The 15,726-nt window shown below is 37.4% G+C and overlaps 1 protein-coding gene across 3 annotated transcripts in view; it reads left to right on the forward strand.

Annotated features, from left to right (window-relative positions):
- CFAP69 (cilia and flagella associated protein 69) overlaps positions 1-15,726 on the forward strand; it is a 57,250-nt gene that overhangs the window by 4,547 nt on the left and 36,977 nt on the right. For all 3 annotated transcript variants that reach the window (XM_021689758.1, XM_044920132.1, XM_021689759.1), the window contains exons 2-4: positions 10,381-10,440; positions 12,243-12,308; positions 14,996-15,105. In XM_021689758.1, the coding sequence (XP_021545433.1) occupies positions 10,381-10,440; positions 12,243-12,308; positions 14,996-15,105 (236 nt within the window). The remainder of the gene's footprint in view (positions 1-10,380; positions 10,441-12,242; positions 12,309-14,995; positions 15,106-15,726) is intronic.

The raw sequence follows: 15,726 nt of genomic DNA on the forward strand, positions 1-15,726 counted from the left end.
GTTGTTGTTTTCACATGTCTGTTGGCCCTCTATATGTCTTCTTTGGAAAAAGAAGACATATACCGATTTATGTCCTCTGCACATTTTTTAATTGGATTGTTTGGGGGTTTTTTTGGTGTTGAGTTATGTAAGTTCTTTATATATTTTGGATATTAATTCCTTATCAGAAATGTCATTTGCAAATATCTTTTCCCATTCAGTAGGTTGTCTTTTTGTTTTCTTGATGGTTTTCTTCACTGTACAAAACAAAATACATTGATTCTATATGAAAGCAGGAGATTTTGTATGTTTTATTCAATACTGTATCTTTAGCATCTAGAACAATGTCTGACACAGTGTAAGCACTAAAAAATATTTGTAGACTAAGTAAATTGTGATTACTTGACTTGCATAGATATCATGGCTGAGCTTCCTTGCCCAAATTTGCTCTCCCTCTGAAAACCTCCACAATCTTCTAGTTGATGTCCTATCCTGCCACTGTCTGTAATACTGTCATGGACTGTGTCATTAAAATTGCCTACCCAAGTTTTAGAGTAATTGCTAGAAATAATCTCTGTGTTCAATTGAGAAGTCAGGCAGAGAACTAAGGTGCAAAGAACCAGCACTCCTGCATCAGACAAACCTGCTAGCCCAGCTACTAGCTCTGTGATCTTAACAGGTCCCAGTTTCAACAGGATAATAATACTAAGTTTATATGGTAAAATTGAGGACTAATTGAGATATAAAGTTTAAAAAAAAAAAAAGGGAGGTGCACCTGCTGGCTCCATTGGTAGAGGATACGACTCTTGATCTCAGGGTCATGAGTTCAAGCTCCACGTTGAGCATGGAACCTACCTACTAGAGAAAGAGAGAAAGAGAAAGAAAGAAAGAGAGAAAGAGACAGAGAGGAAGAAAATAAGAAAGAAAGAAAAGATATAAAGTGCCAGACACATAAAAAAAGACATAAATTGCCAGATATATAAAAGGACCACAGTAAATGTTAATTCCTTTTCCTATAAGTATATATCAAATGAGCAGGATTTCTCCCCTTTGACATGTCTCTTGGTAAAATGGGAAGATAAGTTGATCCTATACCTGTAAGTGAAGGTTCAATTTTCTTCAAAACAGCTTATTAAACTTTTGATTTTAAAAGGTTTTGTTAAATGTTTTTACAATTCTCCATAAATATAACAGCAATTATTTTGATACTTAACCTCTGTATGTCCTCTTTTGCTTCACTCTGCTGTGTGCTCTCATCTACCCAAACTCTTACAATTATTACTTTAAGCCTCTGATTTGGAAATCTCTGCCCCCCAATTTAACTTATCTCCAGCCTCAACACAAGCCTGTTCGTCCAGACTTTCCTGTCTCAGCAAAGTTTGCCAATACTTCTATAATTCCTCAAGCCCAGGAGTCATCATCACCTTTGCTTCTCTCTCCCACGAAATCAAATCACTCCTTAGGTCCCACTGATTCTACCTCCTTGATGTTTTTCAGTCCATTCCCTTTTGTCTGTGCCAGTACCTTAGTGAGGGCCCTTTACAGATGGCTCCCACCTCCTTTCCAGTTCATCCTAGACCTTTCCAATTCAGTCTCTACTCAGCAAACTAAATTACCTTTTTATTGTTATGCTCCTCTGGTTAAAGCCTGTGGAAATAAACAAAGACCACCTTAATGAGAATAAGCAGGGACTATTTAATATTCAGAACTTACTATAGAAAGAGAGTCAGCCATCATTACTTAATTTGGCAGAGACTCCAAGGCAGGCAGGGAAGCTTTGAAGTGAAAAAAAAGGAACGCTTCTGGTATGCTCTGGTTGGAGGTTGTTAACATGGGAAGCTGGAGGTGGGCTACCTACAAACAAGGCATTCTATGTGATTGATTTGGGAAGCATATTTGGCTTTTTCTGGTTGGCCCTACATAGCATATGAGGGGCAAAAAAAAGGGAATCTGGCAGTCATTGGCCAAATCCTGACTTCCCTGAGTAAATTGCTCTTCAGTTTGGTTGCTGCAAAGATTGTAGGCGAGAGTTCTGTTGCCATATACAGTCTGGCCATTGTCTGTTTATATACAGTCTCTCAAACCATTCAATAGCCTCTAAAGATCCTTAGCATAACATACAAGGCCTTCTGTAAAATGGAGTTGATAATAGTACCTACCTCATAGAATTCAATTAATAAATACATGTAAAGTGCTTATGACTGTACCTGGAAATAGATATCGCCATCATGTTATGATCATTATTGTTATTCATGATTTTGTTGTAGGAAAGATGTTAGGATTCAAAGCTGATGGCCAAGAAAGAATTCTTGAGAAGTCTTTGGTGCAGAAGGGTTTTATTAAAGTATGGGGACAGGACCCGTGGGCAGAAAGAGCTGCTCTGGGCTCCTGAGGAGTGGCCCATTATAGACTTTCAAGTTAGGAGGGGTTTAGGGATAGTGTAAGCCTCCCAGGTATTTTTGGAAACAAGGTTTCCAGGATCCTGAGGGGGCTAGCTATTGTTAGGAAAAGGTCATTTATTACTGTTTAGTAAAAACTCAGTTATGAGACTCTTCAGATATATATTGGTGGGTCATATGCTTGGAGGATGATTGCCAACATGTATCTTGGAGGGGAGGGAGTGAGAGAAAGGAAGTTTCCAAAAGAATTTTTATATGCTAAAGTAGATTTACAGGATCCTGGGGGTTGGGCTAAGATTGCCTTTTTGCCCTTAGCAAAGTATTAACATTGAGGCAGCTGAGTCCCTAGAGGAATGTCACTCCGCCTGTTTCAAGGACTTGGGATTGGGCTGTAAGTAGTAAGGAAATTTAAGTTTTCTTTTGCCTTTGTTTCTCACATCTATTTGACCTTTCCTTACCTAATTAGCATCATTTATAGCCACTATTCCCTGTACTATCTTCTCCAACCTAGTGAGCTCCTCTCCATCTTCTCAATGTCTTATTTTCTCTTCCTCCAGGCCCTCACACATGCTACTCCCCCATCTCCATCTCTCAAACCTTCAGTTCATCTCAAATCTTACTCCGTCTCACCTCTGCCTGCAGATTACTTCTTCCGAAAGCTGTCCTATGCCTTTCTGTGCCTAGTTTGTATGCTTCCAGAGTACACTTTGCAGCATCCGTGAAGCATTTTGTAGCATGTTATCTGTACTTGTATTCCATTCCAGACTGATAGCTACTTGAAGTCAGAGCAATGTTGTGCCCCATACCTAGCAGTTTCTGAAACCTAGAAGCTGCTTATAAATACCTGTGGAAGGAGAAAAGGCTAACGGAGGGAGTGAAGGAGAAATCTTAGAAATATAATATATGCCAAGCAAGTAAAACACAGAGTAGTATGAAGTAATAATGCAACAGAAATCTGAGAGGAACCTATGCTCTAATCTTTACTACTCTCTGTTTTTTAATAAAAGTTATACCTGCTCATTTGAGGGAACAATTCTGATAATACATGCAGGTATTAAAAAGAAAATTTTGCATTGACTTTACATTTCCATATGCCTTCCAGCCCTCAAAGCCAATATTTCAGAAAATCTGAAAATAAAAACTCACTATATATATTTCTCAGAGAACACAAGAGGAAAAAAGAAGACAACTGAGGTAGTGGTAGATGGCACTGTTAAATCCCCAAATCTTAGAAGGCAAAATTGTATTCATCAAATTTTTTGGTAACAGTAAATGTAATCAGTTAAGCAGTTAACAGTAAAATATAACAGTTTTTAAGGATAACCATAATACCAGGTATAGATCAGTATTTAGTAAATCATTTTTCATTAATTTTTTAAGAAAAATCATTTTGAGTTAATAAACTCACCCAATTACTTATTCTACAGACTTAAAATTAGAATACCTAGCTCAAAATTGTTTTTGAAAGACACTGCCTGAAATCAGAATATGAGTTTGTAATTGTGAAAGGAAAGGAAATTCTAGATTTAAGAGGCAATGGAATAATATCTATGTAGAAATATGGAAAGGTATGTATTATAGATTTAAAAATCAGAAAATAAAATGGTGTTAACACTAAGTGAAATTAGGTATTTACACATGTAACCAATAAGAAAACAGTATATAAATACATGTATTTATACATGTAAACAAAAAGAGAAAATAGTATACAAAAAATTTTTGTATAACTACTTAAATTTGGGATGATAGCACCTCTGCTCCCTTCTCCACTTACCTACAAATAACTTTATATGCCAGGCCCAGTTTTTGGTGCTGGGGATGCCAGAGAACAAGTCTTTGTCTTCAAGTGAGCTTTGGGGCCGGGTGTGGTAGGGGATAAACATGCAAATCATTTTAGAACTATGATGGGAATTGTAATGGGTATGCCCGTAGGGTACTATGCGAGCACAAAGGAAGGATATTTGTTCTATACTTTTTCATCCCTTGGGGAGGCAAACACCTGAGCTGAGTTTTGAAGCACATGTGGGGGTTAACCAAGGAGAGGAATAGGATTATCACAACAAATGAAAATATAGGAGGAGTGAGGGCCATTAATGGAGAGTCATTGAATGATTTAGATGAGTTATATTCAGATTTGAGTTTTATTATCCAAACCTAGAGTAGAAGACCCATGTTTAACTGTGCAAGAGTAGAGGCAAGGAGAACAACAGGGAAACTTCCCAAATGAGTGAGAGATGAGAGCTGAATAAATCAGTAAGATGGCATGGGCTCAAGAAATATTTAAGATATAAAATTTATAGACCTTGGACATTCTGTTTTCTTTTTCTTTTTTTCTTTAAGATTATATTTATTTATTTGAGAGAGAGTGTGCACAAGCAGGGGGTATGGGGGGGGAGGGAGAAACAGACTCCCTGCTGAGCAGGAAGCCCCACAGGGGGCTGGATCCCCAGACTCCAGGATCATGACCTGAGTCTGAGTCGAAAGCAGATGCTTAACCGACTGAGCCACCCAGGAACCGCAACATTCTGTTTTCTAATGCAGATGACTGTAAGAATGCTGGTACTAACTGAGAGAGGGGATAATCTTCCTTGTTCAGGAAGGTAATCTCCTACCTGTAGTTTAGAGGCAAGTCTTATGTATATCTGCGTAGGCAAACTCAGTGTAATTTGCATGCTTGGGATGTGTAATATCTATGTACAGGATCATTTCACTTTCCAAAGTATGGAAGTGCTATTATTCCAGATGCATCCTTGGGCCTTTCAGGACTAATAAAATTTAAAGAGAGTAAAATTATAAGATAATACTAGAATTCAAGAGGCGTGGTTTTTTTAATTTTTATTTTATTATGTTATGTTAATCACCATACATTACATCATTAGTTTTTGATGTAGTGTTCCATGATTCATTGTTTGCGTATAACACCCAGTGCTCCATTCAGTACGTGCCCTCTTTAATACCCATCATCGGGCTAACCCATCCTCCCACCCCCTCCCCTCTAGAACCCTCAGTTTGTTTCTCAGAGTCCATAGTCTCTCATGGTTCGTCTCCCCCTCCAATTCCCCGCCTTCATATTTCCCTTCCTATTATCTTCTTTTTTTTTTTTTTAACATATAATGTATTATTTGTTTCAGAGGTACAGGTCTGTGATTCAACAGTCTTACACAATTCACAGCGCTCACCATAGCACATACCCTCCCCAGTGTCTATCACCCAGTCACCCCATCCTTCCCACCCCACCCCCCACTCCAGCAACCCTCAGTTTGTTTCCTGAGATTAAGAATCCCTCATATCAGTGAGATCATATGATACATGTCTTTCTCTGATTGACTTATTTTGCTTAGTATAATACCCTCTAGTTCCATCCACGTCGTTGCAAATGGCAAGATTTGGGGGTTTTTTGATGGCTGCATAATATTCCATCATATATATATATACACCACATCTTCTTTATCCATTCATCTGTCGATGGACATCTTGGCTCTTTCCACAGTTTGGCTATTGTGGACATTGCTGCTATAAACATCAGGGTGCACGTACCCCTTCGGATCCCTACATTTGTATCTTTAGGATAAATACCCAGTAGTGCAAAGGCTGGGTCGTATGGTAGCTCTATTTTCAACTTCATGAGGAACCTCCATACTGTTTTCCAGAGTGGCTACACCAGCTTGCATTCCCACGAACAGTGTAGGAGGCTTCCCCTTTCTCCACATTCTCGCCAACATGTGTCATTTCCTGACTTGTTAATTTTAGCCATTCTGACTGGTGTGTGGTGGTATCTCATTGAGGTTTTGATTTGGATTTCCCTGATGCCGAGCGATGTTGAGCACTTTTTCATGTGTCTGTTGGCCATTTGGATGTCTTCTTTGGAAAAATGTCTGTTCATGTCTTCTGCCCATTTCTTGACTGGATTATTTGTTCTCTGGGTGTTGAGTTTGATAAGTTCTTTATAGATTTTGGATACTAGCCCTTTATCTGATATGTCATTTGCGAATATCTCCTCCCATTCTGTCGGTTGTCCTTTGGTTTTGTTGACTGTTTCCTTTGCTATGCAAAGCTTTTTATCTTGATGAAGTTCCCAATAGTTCATTTTTGCCGTTGCTCCCCTTGCCTTTGGCGATATTTCTAGGAAGAAGTTGTTGCGGCTGAGGTCGAAGAGGTTGCTGCCTGTGTTCTCCTCTAGGATTTTGATGAACTCCTGTCTCACATTTAGGTCTTTCATCCATTTTGAGTCTATTTTTTTTTAAAAAGATTTTATTTATTCATTTGACAGAGAAAGACACAGCGAGAGAGGGAATACAAGCAGGGGGAGTGGGAGAGGAAGAAGCAGGCTTCCCACTGAGCAGGGAGCCCGATGCGGGGCTGGATCCCAGGACCCTGGGATCATGACCTGAGCCAAAGGCAGACGCTTAACGACTGAGCCACCCAGGCGCCCCCATTTTGAGTCTATTTTTGTGTGTGGTGTAAGGAAATGGTCCAGTTTCATTCTTCTGCATGTGACTGTCCAATTTTTCCAACATCATTTGTTGAAGAAACTCTTTTTTCCATTGGACATTCTTTCCTGTTTTGTCAAAGATTAGTTGACCATAGAGTTGAGGGTCCATTTCTGGATGTGTCTGTTTTTATGCCAGTACCATACTGTCTTGATGATGACAGCTTTGTAATAGAGCTTAAAGTCCGGAATTGTGATGCCACCAGCTTTGCTTTTCTTTTTCAACATTCCTCTGGCTATTCAGGGTCTTTTCTGGTTCCATACAAATTTTAGGATTATTTGTTCCATTTCTTTGAAAAAAGTTGATGGTATTTTGATAGGGATTGCATTAAATGTGTAGATTGCTCTAGGTAGCATTGACATCGTCACAATATTTGTTCTTCCAATCCATGAGCATGGAACGTTTTTCCATTTCTTTGTGTCTTCCTCAGTTTCTTTATGAGTATTTTATTGTTTTCTGAGTACAGATTCTTTGCCTCTTTGGTTAGATTTATTCCTAGGTATCTTACGGTTTTGGGTGCAATTGTAAATGGGATCAACTCCTTCATTTCTCTTTCTTCTGTCTTGTTGTTGGTGTATAGGAATGCCACTGATTTCTATGCATTGATTTTATATCCTGCCACTTTACTGAATTCCTGTATGAGTTCTAGCAGTTTTGGGGTGGAGTCTTTTGGGTTTTCCACATAAAGTATCATATCATCTGCAAAGAGTGAGAGTTTGACTTCTTCCTTGCCCATTTGGATGCCTTTGATTTCTTTTTGTTGTCTGATTGCTATGACTAGGACTTCTAATACTATGTTGAATAGCAGTGGTGATAGTGGACATCACGGCCATATTCCTGACCTTAGGGGGAAAGCTCTCAGTTTTCCCCATTGAGAATGATATTCGCTGTGGGTTTTCCATAGATGGCTTTTATTATATTGAGGTATGTACCCTCTATCCCTATACTCTGAAGAGTTTTGATCAAGAAAGATGCTGTACTTTGTCAGCTGCTTTTTCTGCATCTATTGAGAGGATCATATGATTCTTGTTCTTTCTTTTGTTAATGTATTGTATCACACTGATTGATTTATGGATGTTGAACCAACCTTGCAGCCCAGGGATAAATCCCACTTGGTCGTGGTGAATAATACTTTTAATGTACTGTTGGATCCTATTGGCTAGTATTTTGGTGAGAATTTTTGCATCCATGTTCATCAGGGATATTGGTCTGTAATTCTCCTTTTTGATGGGGTCTTTGTCTGACTTTGGCATCAAGGTAATGGTGGCCTCATAAAACGAGTTTGGAAGTTTTCCTTCCATTTCTATTTTTTGGAACAGTTTCAGAAGAATAGGTATTAATTCTTCTTGAAATGTTTGGTAGAATTCCCCTGGGAAGCCATCTGGCCCTGGGCTTTTGTTTGTTGGGAGATTTTTGATTATTTCTTCAATTTCCTTAGTGGTTATAGGTCTGTTCAGGTTTTCTAATTCTTCCTGGTTCAGTTTTGGTAGTTGATACATCTCGAGAAATGCGTCCATTTCTTCCAGATTATCTAATTTGCTGGCATATAGTTGCTCATAATATGTTCTTATAATTGTTTGTATTTCGTTGGTGTTGGTTGTGATCTCTCTTCTTTCATTCATGATTTTATTTATTTGGGTCATTTCTCTTTTATCAATCTTGTTAATTCTTTCAAAGAACCAGCTCCTAGTTTCGTTGACCTGTTCTACAGTTCTTTTGGTTTCTATTTCATTGATTTCTGCTCCGATCTTTATTATTTCTCTTCTCCTGCTGGGTTTAGGCTTTATTTGCTGTTCTTTCTCCAGCTCCTTTAGGTGTAGGGTTAGGGTGTGTATTTGAGACCTTTCTTGTTTCTTGAGAAAGGCTTGTATTGCTATATACTTTCCCCTTAGGACCGCCTTTGCTGCATCTCAAAGATTTTGAACAGTTGTGTTTTCATTTTCATTGGTTTCCATGAATTTTTTTAAATTCTTTTTTAATTTCCTGGTTGACCTATTCATTCTTTAGTAGGATGCTCTTTAGCCTCGATGTATTTGGGTTCTTTCCAACTTTCCTCTTGTGATTGAGTTCTAGCTTCAAAGCATTGTGGTCTGAAAATAGTCAGGGAATGATCCCAATCTTTTGGTACCGGTTGAGACCTGACTTGTGACCTAGGATGTGATCTATTCTGGAGAATGTTCCTTGGGCACTAGATAAGAATGTGTATTCTGTTGCTTTGGGATGGAATGTTCTGAATAGATCTGTGAAGTCCATTTGGTCCAGTGTGTCATTTAAAGTCTTTATTTTCTTGTTGATCTTTTGCTTAGATGATCTGTCCATTGCAGTGAGGGGGGGTGTTAAAGTCCCCTACTATTATTGTATTGTTGTCGATGTGTTTCTTTCTTTGATTTTGTTGTTAATTGGCTTATATAATTGGCTGTTCCGAAGTTAGGGGCATAGATATTTACACTTGTTAGATCTTCTTGTTGGATAGACCCTTTAAGTATGATATAGTGTCCTTCCTCCTCTCTTATTGGTTTAAAATCTAATTTGTCTGATATAAGGATTGCCACCCCAGCTTTCTTTTGATGTCCATGAGTGTGGTAAATTGTTTTCCACCCCCTCACTTTCAATCTGGAGGTGTCTTTGGGTGTAAAATGAGTCTCTTGCAGACAGCATATCGATGGGTCTTTTTTTATCCAATCTGATAGCCTGTGTCTTTTGATTGGGGCATTTAGCCCATTTACGTTCAGCCTAGCTATTGAAAGATGTGAATTTAGTGCCATTGTATTTCCTATAAGGTGACTGTTACTGTATATTGTCTGTGTTCCTTTCTGGTCTGTGTTACTTTTAGGCTCTCTCTTTGCTTAGAGGACCACTTTAATATTTCTGTGTTTTTTTTTTTTTTTAAGATTTTATTTATTTATTTGAGACAGAGAGAATGAGATACAGAGAGCATGAGAGGGAGGAGGGTCAGAGGGAGAAGCAGACTCCCTGCCGAGCAGGGAGCCCAATGCGGGACTCGATCCCGGGACTCCAGGATCATGACCTGAGCCGAAGGCAGTCGCTTAACCAACTGAGCCACCCAGGCGCCCTTTTTTTTTTTCTTTTAACTCCAAAATTGATTTACTCTTATAAGCTTTTCACTCTCCCCCTTTTTTTAATTGAAGTATAGTTGACACATAATATTACATTAGGTTCAGATGTACAACATAGTCATTCCACAAATCTATAGTAATGCTGTGCTCACCACAAGTGTAGCTCCCATCTGTCACCAGACACTATTACATGCCATTGACTATATTTCCTGTGCTGTTGGTACCTTTCGTCCCTATGATATTCATTCCATAACTGGAAGTCTATATCTCTCACTCCCCTTCACCCATCTTGTCCATCCCTCCATCATCCCCTTCCCCTATCTTTTTGTCGTAAGATATTTTTAAGTTGCCAAGGGATATCATGTAAAAATAGTGTGTTTGATGTGATTTCTTGATTCTCATGACACAAATTCTAAGAGTTGTGTGTGCTTTTAGGGTGCTTTCAAGACCATGGACCTAAATCGTGTCATCAACCTCCTTGAAGAGACTGATAAAGTAAGCTTTGAGAGAAAATTTCTCTGCTATATCACTTATAAACTATGATTTCCCTGAAAGGTAACATGTATTCCCCCAAAATAAGTCTCCTTTCTTTTTTTTTGTTGAAAAGATTTCAACTAGTAAGTGTCTTGTATTCAAGAACTGTTTAAATAAGTTAGTATGAATGTATTTAACCTGGAAGGGAGGCTGGAGGAGGAGATTACATTTGGTTTTGTGGGATGGACAAATGAATGGTGATTATAAACAGAAGGTATCATAAGAGTAGAGGAAGACTCTTCTAGCCTTTATTAATTGCTTGTTACCAAGTAGGATGTGGGGAGCAAGGGTAGAAAAAGCATATCATGATGTACTACTTAAAATTTTCTGATATGAAATCTGGAGATACATATACACACATACATACATACTCATACATACTCATAAGTAATCTGTTTTGAGAAGAATCTTATATGGAAATGGAAATGAAATTATTTCAGATATAAGATTCAAAGTGGAGAGTTTAGGCATTGGGAGAAAAGATAATAAATGCATTTAATGCATGCTCACACACCACACTCTCCTGACATTACCCAAGAATCAACAGAGTGCCTAAAAGCCAACACAAAGTATAAAATTACTACAGGATAAAGATTGCATACTTTTAATATGTGGAAAATGGGTTGATCATGGTAGAGCCAATCAAAACCAAACAATGTCTAGTGATTAGTAGGCACAAAAATTTACTTATTATTTTACATTTTTTAGTTTCTACATTTTAAGATAGAAAAAACCACAATAAAAATAATGTATCTCTTGCTGGCTGTGTTTGTTGTAAAAGTTATTTTTAATTTTGAATATATCTGCATTTTAAAAAAAGAAAAAAAAACAAAACTCAATGACATAGAGCTCCTACTAGTTGTTAAATAAGGGTAGACCAAAAAAAATTAAAAATGTATAAAAAAATGCCACAGCTTCTCATGAAGGATATAAGAACTTTAAAAGGACAGAGTGATTCAGTTATGTAAACAAACACATCACTGTATTGATTTTTGTTTTGTTTTAACTGGCTGAAGATGTTTGTGCCAGTATACTGGGCATAATTTAGAGGTTAAAAATACAATTTCTGCAGACAGATTGCCAAATTTGACTTCTAACACCACTACTTATCAGCTAGCTGATATTGGACAAATGAGTGTTTTGCTTGAGTTTCCTATTCTGGAAAAGAGAGATAGTAATGGCACCTTCTTAATAGGGTTGTTTTAAAAATTAATGAAATGACATGTATCTATAGTACATATATGGTGCATGGCATAGAAAACTGCTCAGCAAATTCAAGTATTGTTAATATTATTTCTGAAAACAAATGCTTGCTGGGGCTCCTGGGTGGCTCAGTCGTTAAGCGTCTGCCTTCGGCTCAGGTCATGATCCCAGGGTCCTGGGATCCAGCCCCGCATCGGGCTCCCTGCTCTGCAGGAAGCCTACTTCTCCCTCTCCCACTCCCCCTGCTTGTGTTCCCTCTCTCGCTGTGTCTCTCTCTGTCAAATAAATAAATAAAATCTTTAAAAAAAAAGAAAAAGAAAACAAATGCTGCTTTTATATTAACTTAGTTTTGATTCTCAGTTGCCTGGTCAAATTTAAATAATACGTTTATTTTTACCTTCACTGTTTCAGGAAACATTTTATAATGCTTACATTATAATATAGTAATTTAAGAATTACTTGATAAATTTAATGTCTACTTTCTTTTTATATTAAAGAAATTTTAAAAATCTCAACAGATTTAATAGCACAAAAGAACTAAAATAGATAACTTGTTTTAGGATGATTTAGAAGAAAAACAACTTAAATCTGTCAAGAAACTGATGCAGTGTTATCAGAATGGACTTGTATCCTTTACATATATATGTATGTTTGTTTCATTTATCCTGAAATGAGAGAATTTTAATTAGAAAATATATTATTTTCCTCTTGCTGCTGTAACAAATTACCACAAACTTAGTGCCATAAAACAGCTTAAAGCTTTTATCTTACGGTTCTGGAGGTCAGAAGTCCAAAATCAGCATCACTGGGCTAAAGTCAAGATATTGGCAGAGCTGGCTTCCTTCTGAAAGCTTTCGAGGTGAATCCCCATCCTTGCTTTTCCCAGATTCTAAGGTGGCTGGCATTCCTTGGCTCATGGCCCCTCCCTCAAAGTAGCACCACTCTCACCTCTGTTTCTGTGGTCCCATCTTCTCTGATCCTCTCCTGCCTCTCTCTTTCCCAGGTAGGATCCCTCTGATTACTGTGAGCCTATCTGGATAATCTGGGATAACTTTCCCATCTCAAGATTTTTAATTTAATCACGTGTGAAGTCCCTTTGCCATGTAAGGTAATATATTCACAAGTTCTGGGACTCAGGATGTGATCATCTTTGGGCAGGCCATTATTCTACCACAGAAAATATCTAACATTTTGTGTTTTTCACAGAATTATACTTTTTGTTTTTCAGAATATAAAATTGAAGAAACATTAATGTACTTAATTCTGTGCAGATAATGGCAGTTTTTATAGACTCAGAGAGACAGTGGATATAGTTAGGAGGGCCAAGTCAAAGTCTTCTTTCGACCAATATACTTGATTAGTTGTAATTTTGATAAGCTTCTTAACTTCTCCAGCCTTATAAAATGGGGATAACAGCACCCCCTTAAATGTGGTTGACAATGTTTTAATTATACTAATTTTTATATAATTATACTAATAATTATACAAACTCCCTGAGTTTGCTAGGAAGACTAGATGAGATAATGTACATGCAAGTGCTTGATAACCAGTAAGATATTATATAAATATGTTATTCCCATTGTATATACCACCTGATCGGAATATATGGAAACCAGTGCAACTCAGAACTGTCTGTGCTTAAGAACCAGTTTATCGTTAGGTTGTTGTTGTTTTTGTTACAAGCTTTGCATGCATTAGCTATTACAGAAGGCAATACAGTTGTCACAGGAAACTCTCACTGTCTGTAGTCGTCTTACCACAGACTGGTAACAGAGAATTTCAGAACTGGCAGTGGTCCATAGAGCACCCCTTCAGTAGTAGTGATCTCCACAACCTCCAAAAATTGTCTAAAGATGTAAGTCTCTAATATTAGCTTGTTTCAGTATTTCAAACATCTTAAGCCTCCCACTCAGGGAAATGTGCCTTAAAATTTTATTTGAATTCTTTTCTTGCCTTATTTTAGCCTCCTTTTATATGGATTTGTTGAGTCCATCAGTTACCTGAGGGCTTGTGGATATCGAGCATTATTTACTGGTAGCCAAAAAAGTCTACTAGCAAGTCATTTCTTTCCCTGTCTGACCCTGATACCTCAACACCTCCATCATTTTTTTCTTCTTCAAGTTAGAGAGTTGGTGGCAAATGGCTCTACTTTTTTTTTTTTTTTTTTTTTTTTTTTAACTAGGCTCCACACTAGGGCTTGAACTTACAACCCTGAGATAGAGATCAAGAGTCAGACCTGGTTAACCGAGTGAGCCGCCAGGTGCCCCCAAATGGCTCTATTTCTGAAAGCCTTTCATAGGCTGGCTTTATATATGATAAAACATAAAGCAAAAATAAGTTAGGGAAGGGGGCGCCTGGGTGGCTCAGTTGGTTAAGCGACTGCCTTCGGCTCAGGTCATGATCCTGGAGTCCCGGGATCGAGTCCCGCATCGGGCTCCCTGCTCGGCAGGGAGTCTGCTTCTCCCTCTGACCCTCCTCCCTCTCATGCTCTCTGTCTCTCATTCTCTCTCTCTCAAATAAATAAATAAAATCTTTAAAAAAAAATAAATAAATAAGTTAGAGAAGTATCTTGGTCACTTCCGTAGGTACAGAGGTTTGTACTTTCAGTATATCCAGCTTTCCCATCTTTTCCTAAGAAGCTCCTAGAAAGAGACTAGAAGTGATAGGACTCAACCAAAGAAGTATGTCACAACTATCATGTTTCCTTGGCTTTAAAAGAATATCCATGAAATTTGTTTATGTACCAGTTGAGTTTTTTAAATAGATAAAAAGTGCTGTTACTTCAAGATTTAGAAGAGGTAAATTTTGCTTTTATACTAGTTTTAAGTGAAATAAAGTCTCAACTTATACCTTAAAAGCAAGAAAATGCATCTGAATAATGTTAATAAAATAAAGAAAAGGTAGGGTTGGGTTGTTTATTCTGGAGCACTGTATGTTTTATGTGTGAGTGGGGAAAAGATGAAGGATAAAAGTGAGTCATTAACTGTTTTCAATGTGTTATTACTTATTGCCAATAGTTATTGATCAGCTGAATCCATGGTATAATAGTTAGTAATCAAATTCTAAAGATATGGTGAGAAGAGAAAACAATATGTTGAATAAGAGGTTACTGAGACAAAAATTAAATAATGTTCCTGAAAAAAATATGGTTCTAAGTTTTCCTATATACAGTTCAAAATTAGTATAATTAAAACATTGTCAACCACATTTAACAAAATAGATGGAATTCTATAGATTTTCTTGACCGAAATCTATAAAGACTATGCTAATAAATATTAATCTTAATTTTATTTCTTAACTAAAAGTATTAAAGCCCCTAAGGGATTTAGCACAAATATTTAAAATTTTGAATCTGTGTGCAGAAAAAATTGAAAACCAGCCCCACTTTATAGAATCTGCATCTAATATCCTAAAATTATGTGGGTAAGTTTTTTTTTCTTTAATTTACATTAGCATGCAGTATTTTATTATGCTTTATTTTGTATTACAAAGATATGCAGTATGGTATAGTAAAGAGATGACTCAGAAAACTTCACCTGATCACTTGATTCCAGTTGATATTTCAAAGGTAGTCAATTGGGCGCCTGGGTGACTCAGTTGGTTAAGCGACAGCCTTCGGCTCAGGTCATGATCCTGGAGTCCCTGGATCGAGTCCCGCATCGGGCTCCCTGCTCGGCGGGGAGCCTGCTTCTCCCTCTGACCCTCCCCCCTCTCATGTGCTCTCTCTCTCTCATTCTCTCTGTCTCAAATAAATAAATAAAATCTTTAAAAACAAACAAACAAACAAAAAAACAAAGGTAGTCAATTTTATTGTAGTCCGAGATAGCTAGCCACAAGAGATTAAACTGTAAGTATATTAAAATGTTTGGTCATAATAAGTTGTTCTCAAGTGAGCAATAAATGTGAGGTGAAAGCAAGAAATTGTGACTTTTTAGAGAATTTTTGAGGAAATTTATGAACACAGCTAAATAGTTTCAGTCTAGTTTTTTTCTCTTTTTAGAAAATTTGACTCTCCAAGATATATTAATTTCTGAGTCATGTTTT

This window comes from Neomonachus schauinslandi, chromosome 12, assembly GCF_002201575.2.
Source record: "Neomonachus schauinslandi chromosome 12, ASM220157v2, whole genome shotgun sequence".
NCBI lineage: Eukaryota > Metazoa > Chordata > Mammalia > Carnivora > Phocidae > Neomonachus > Neomonachus schauinslandi.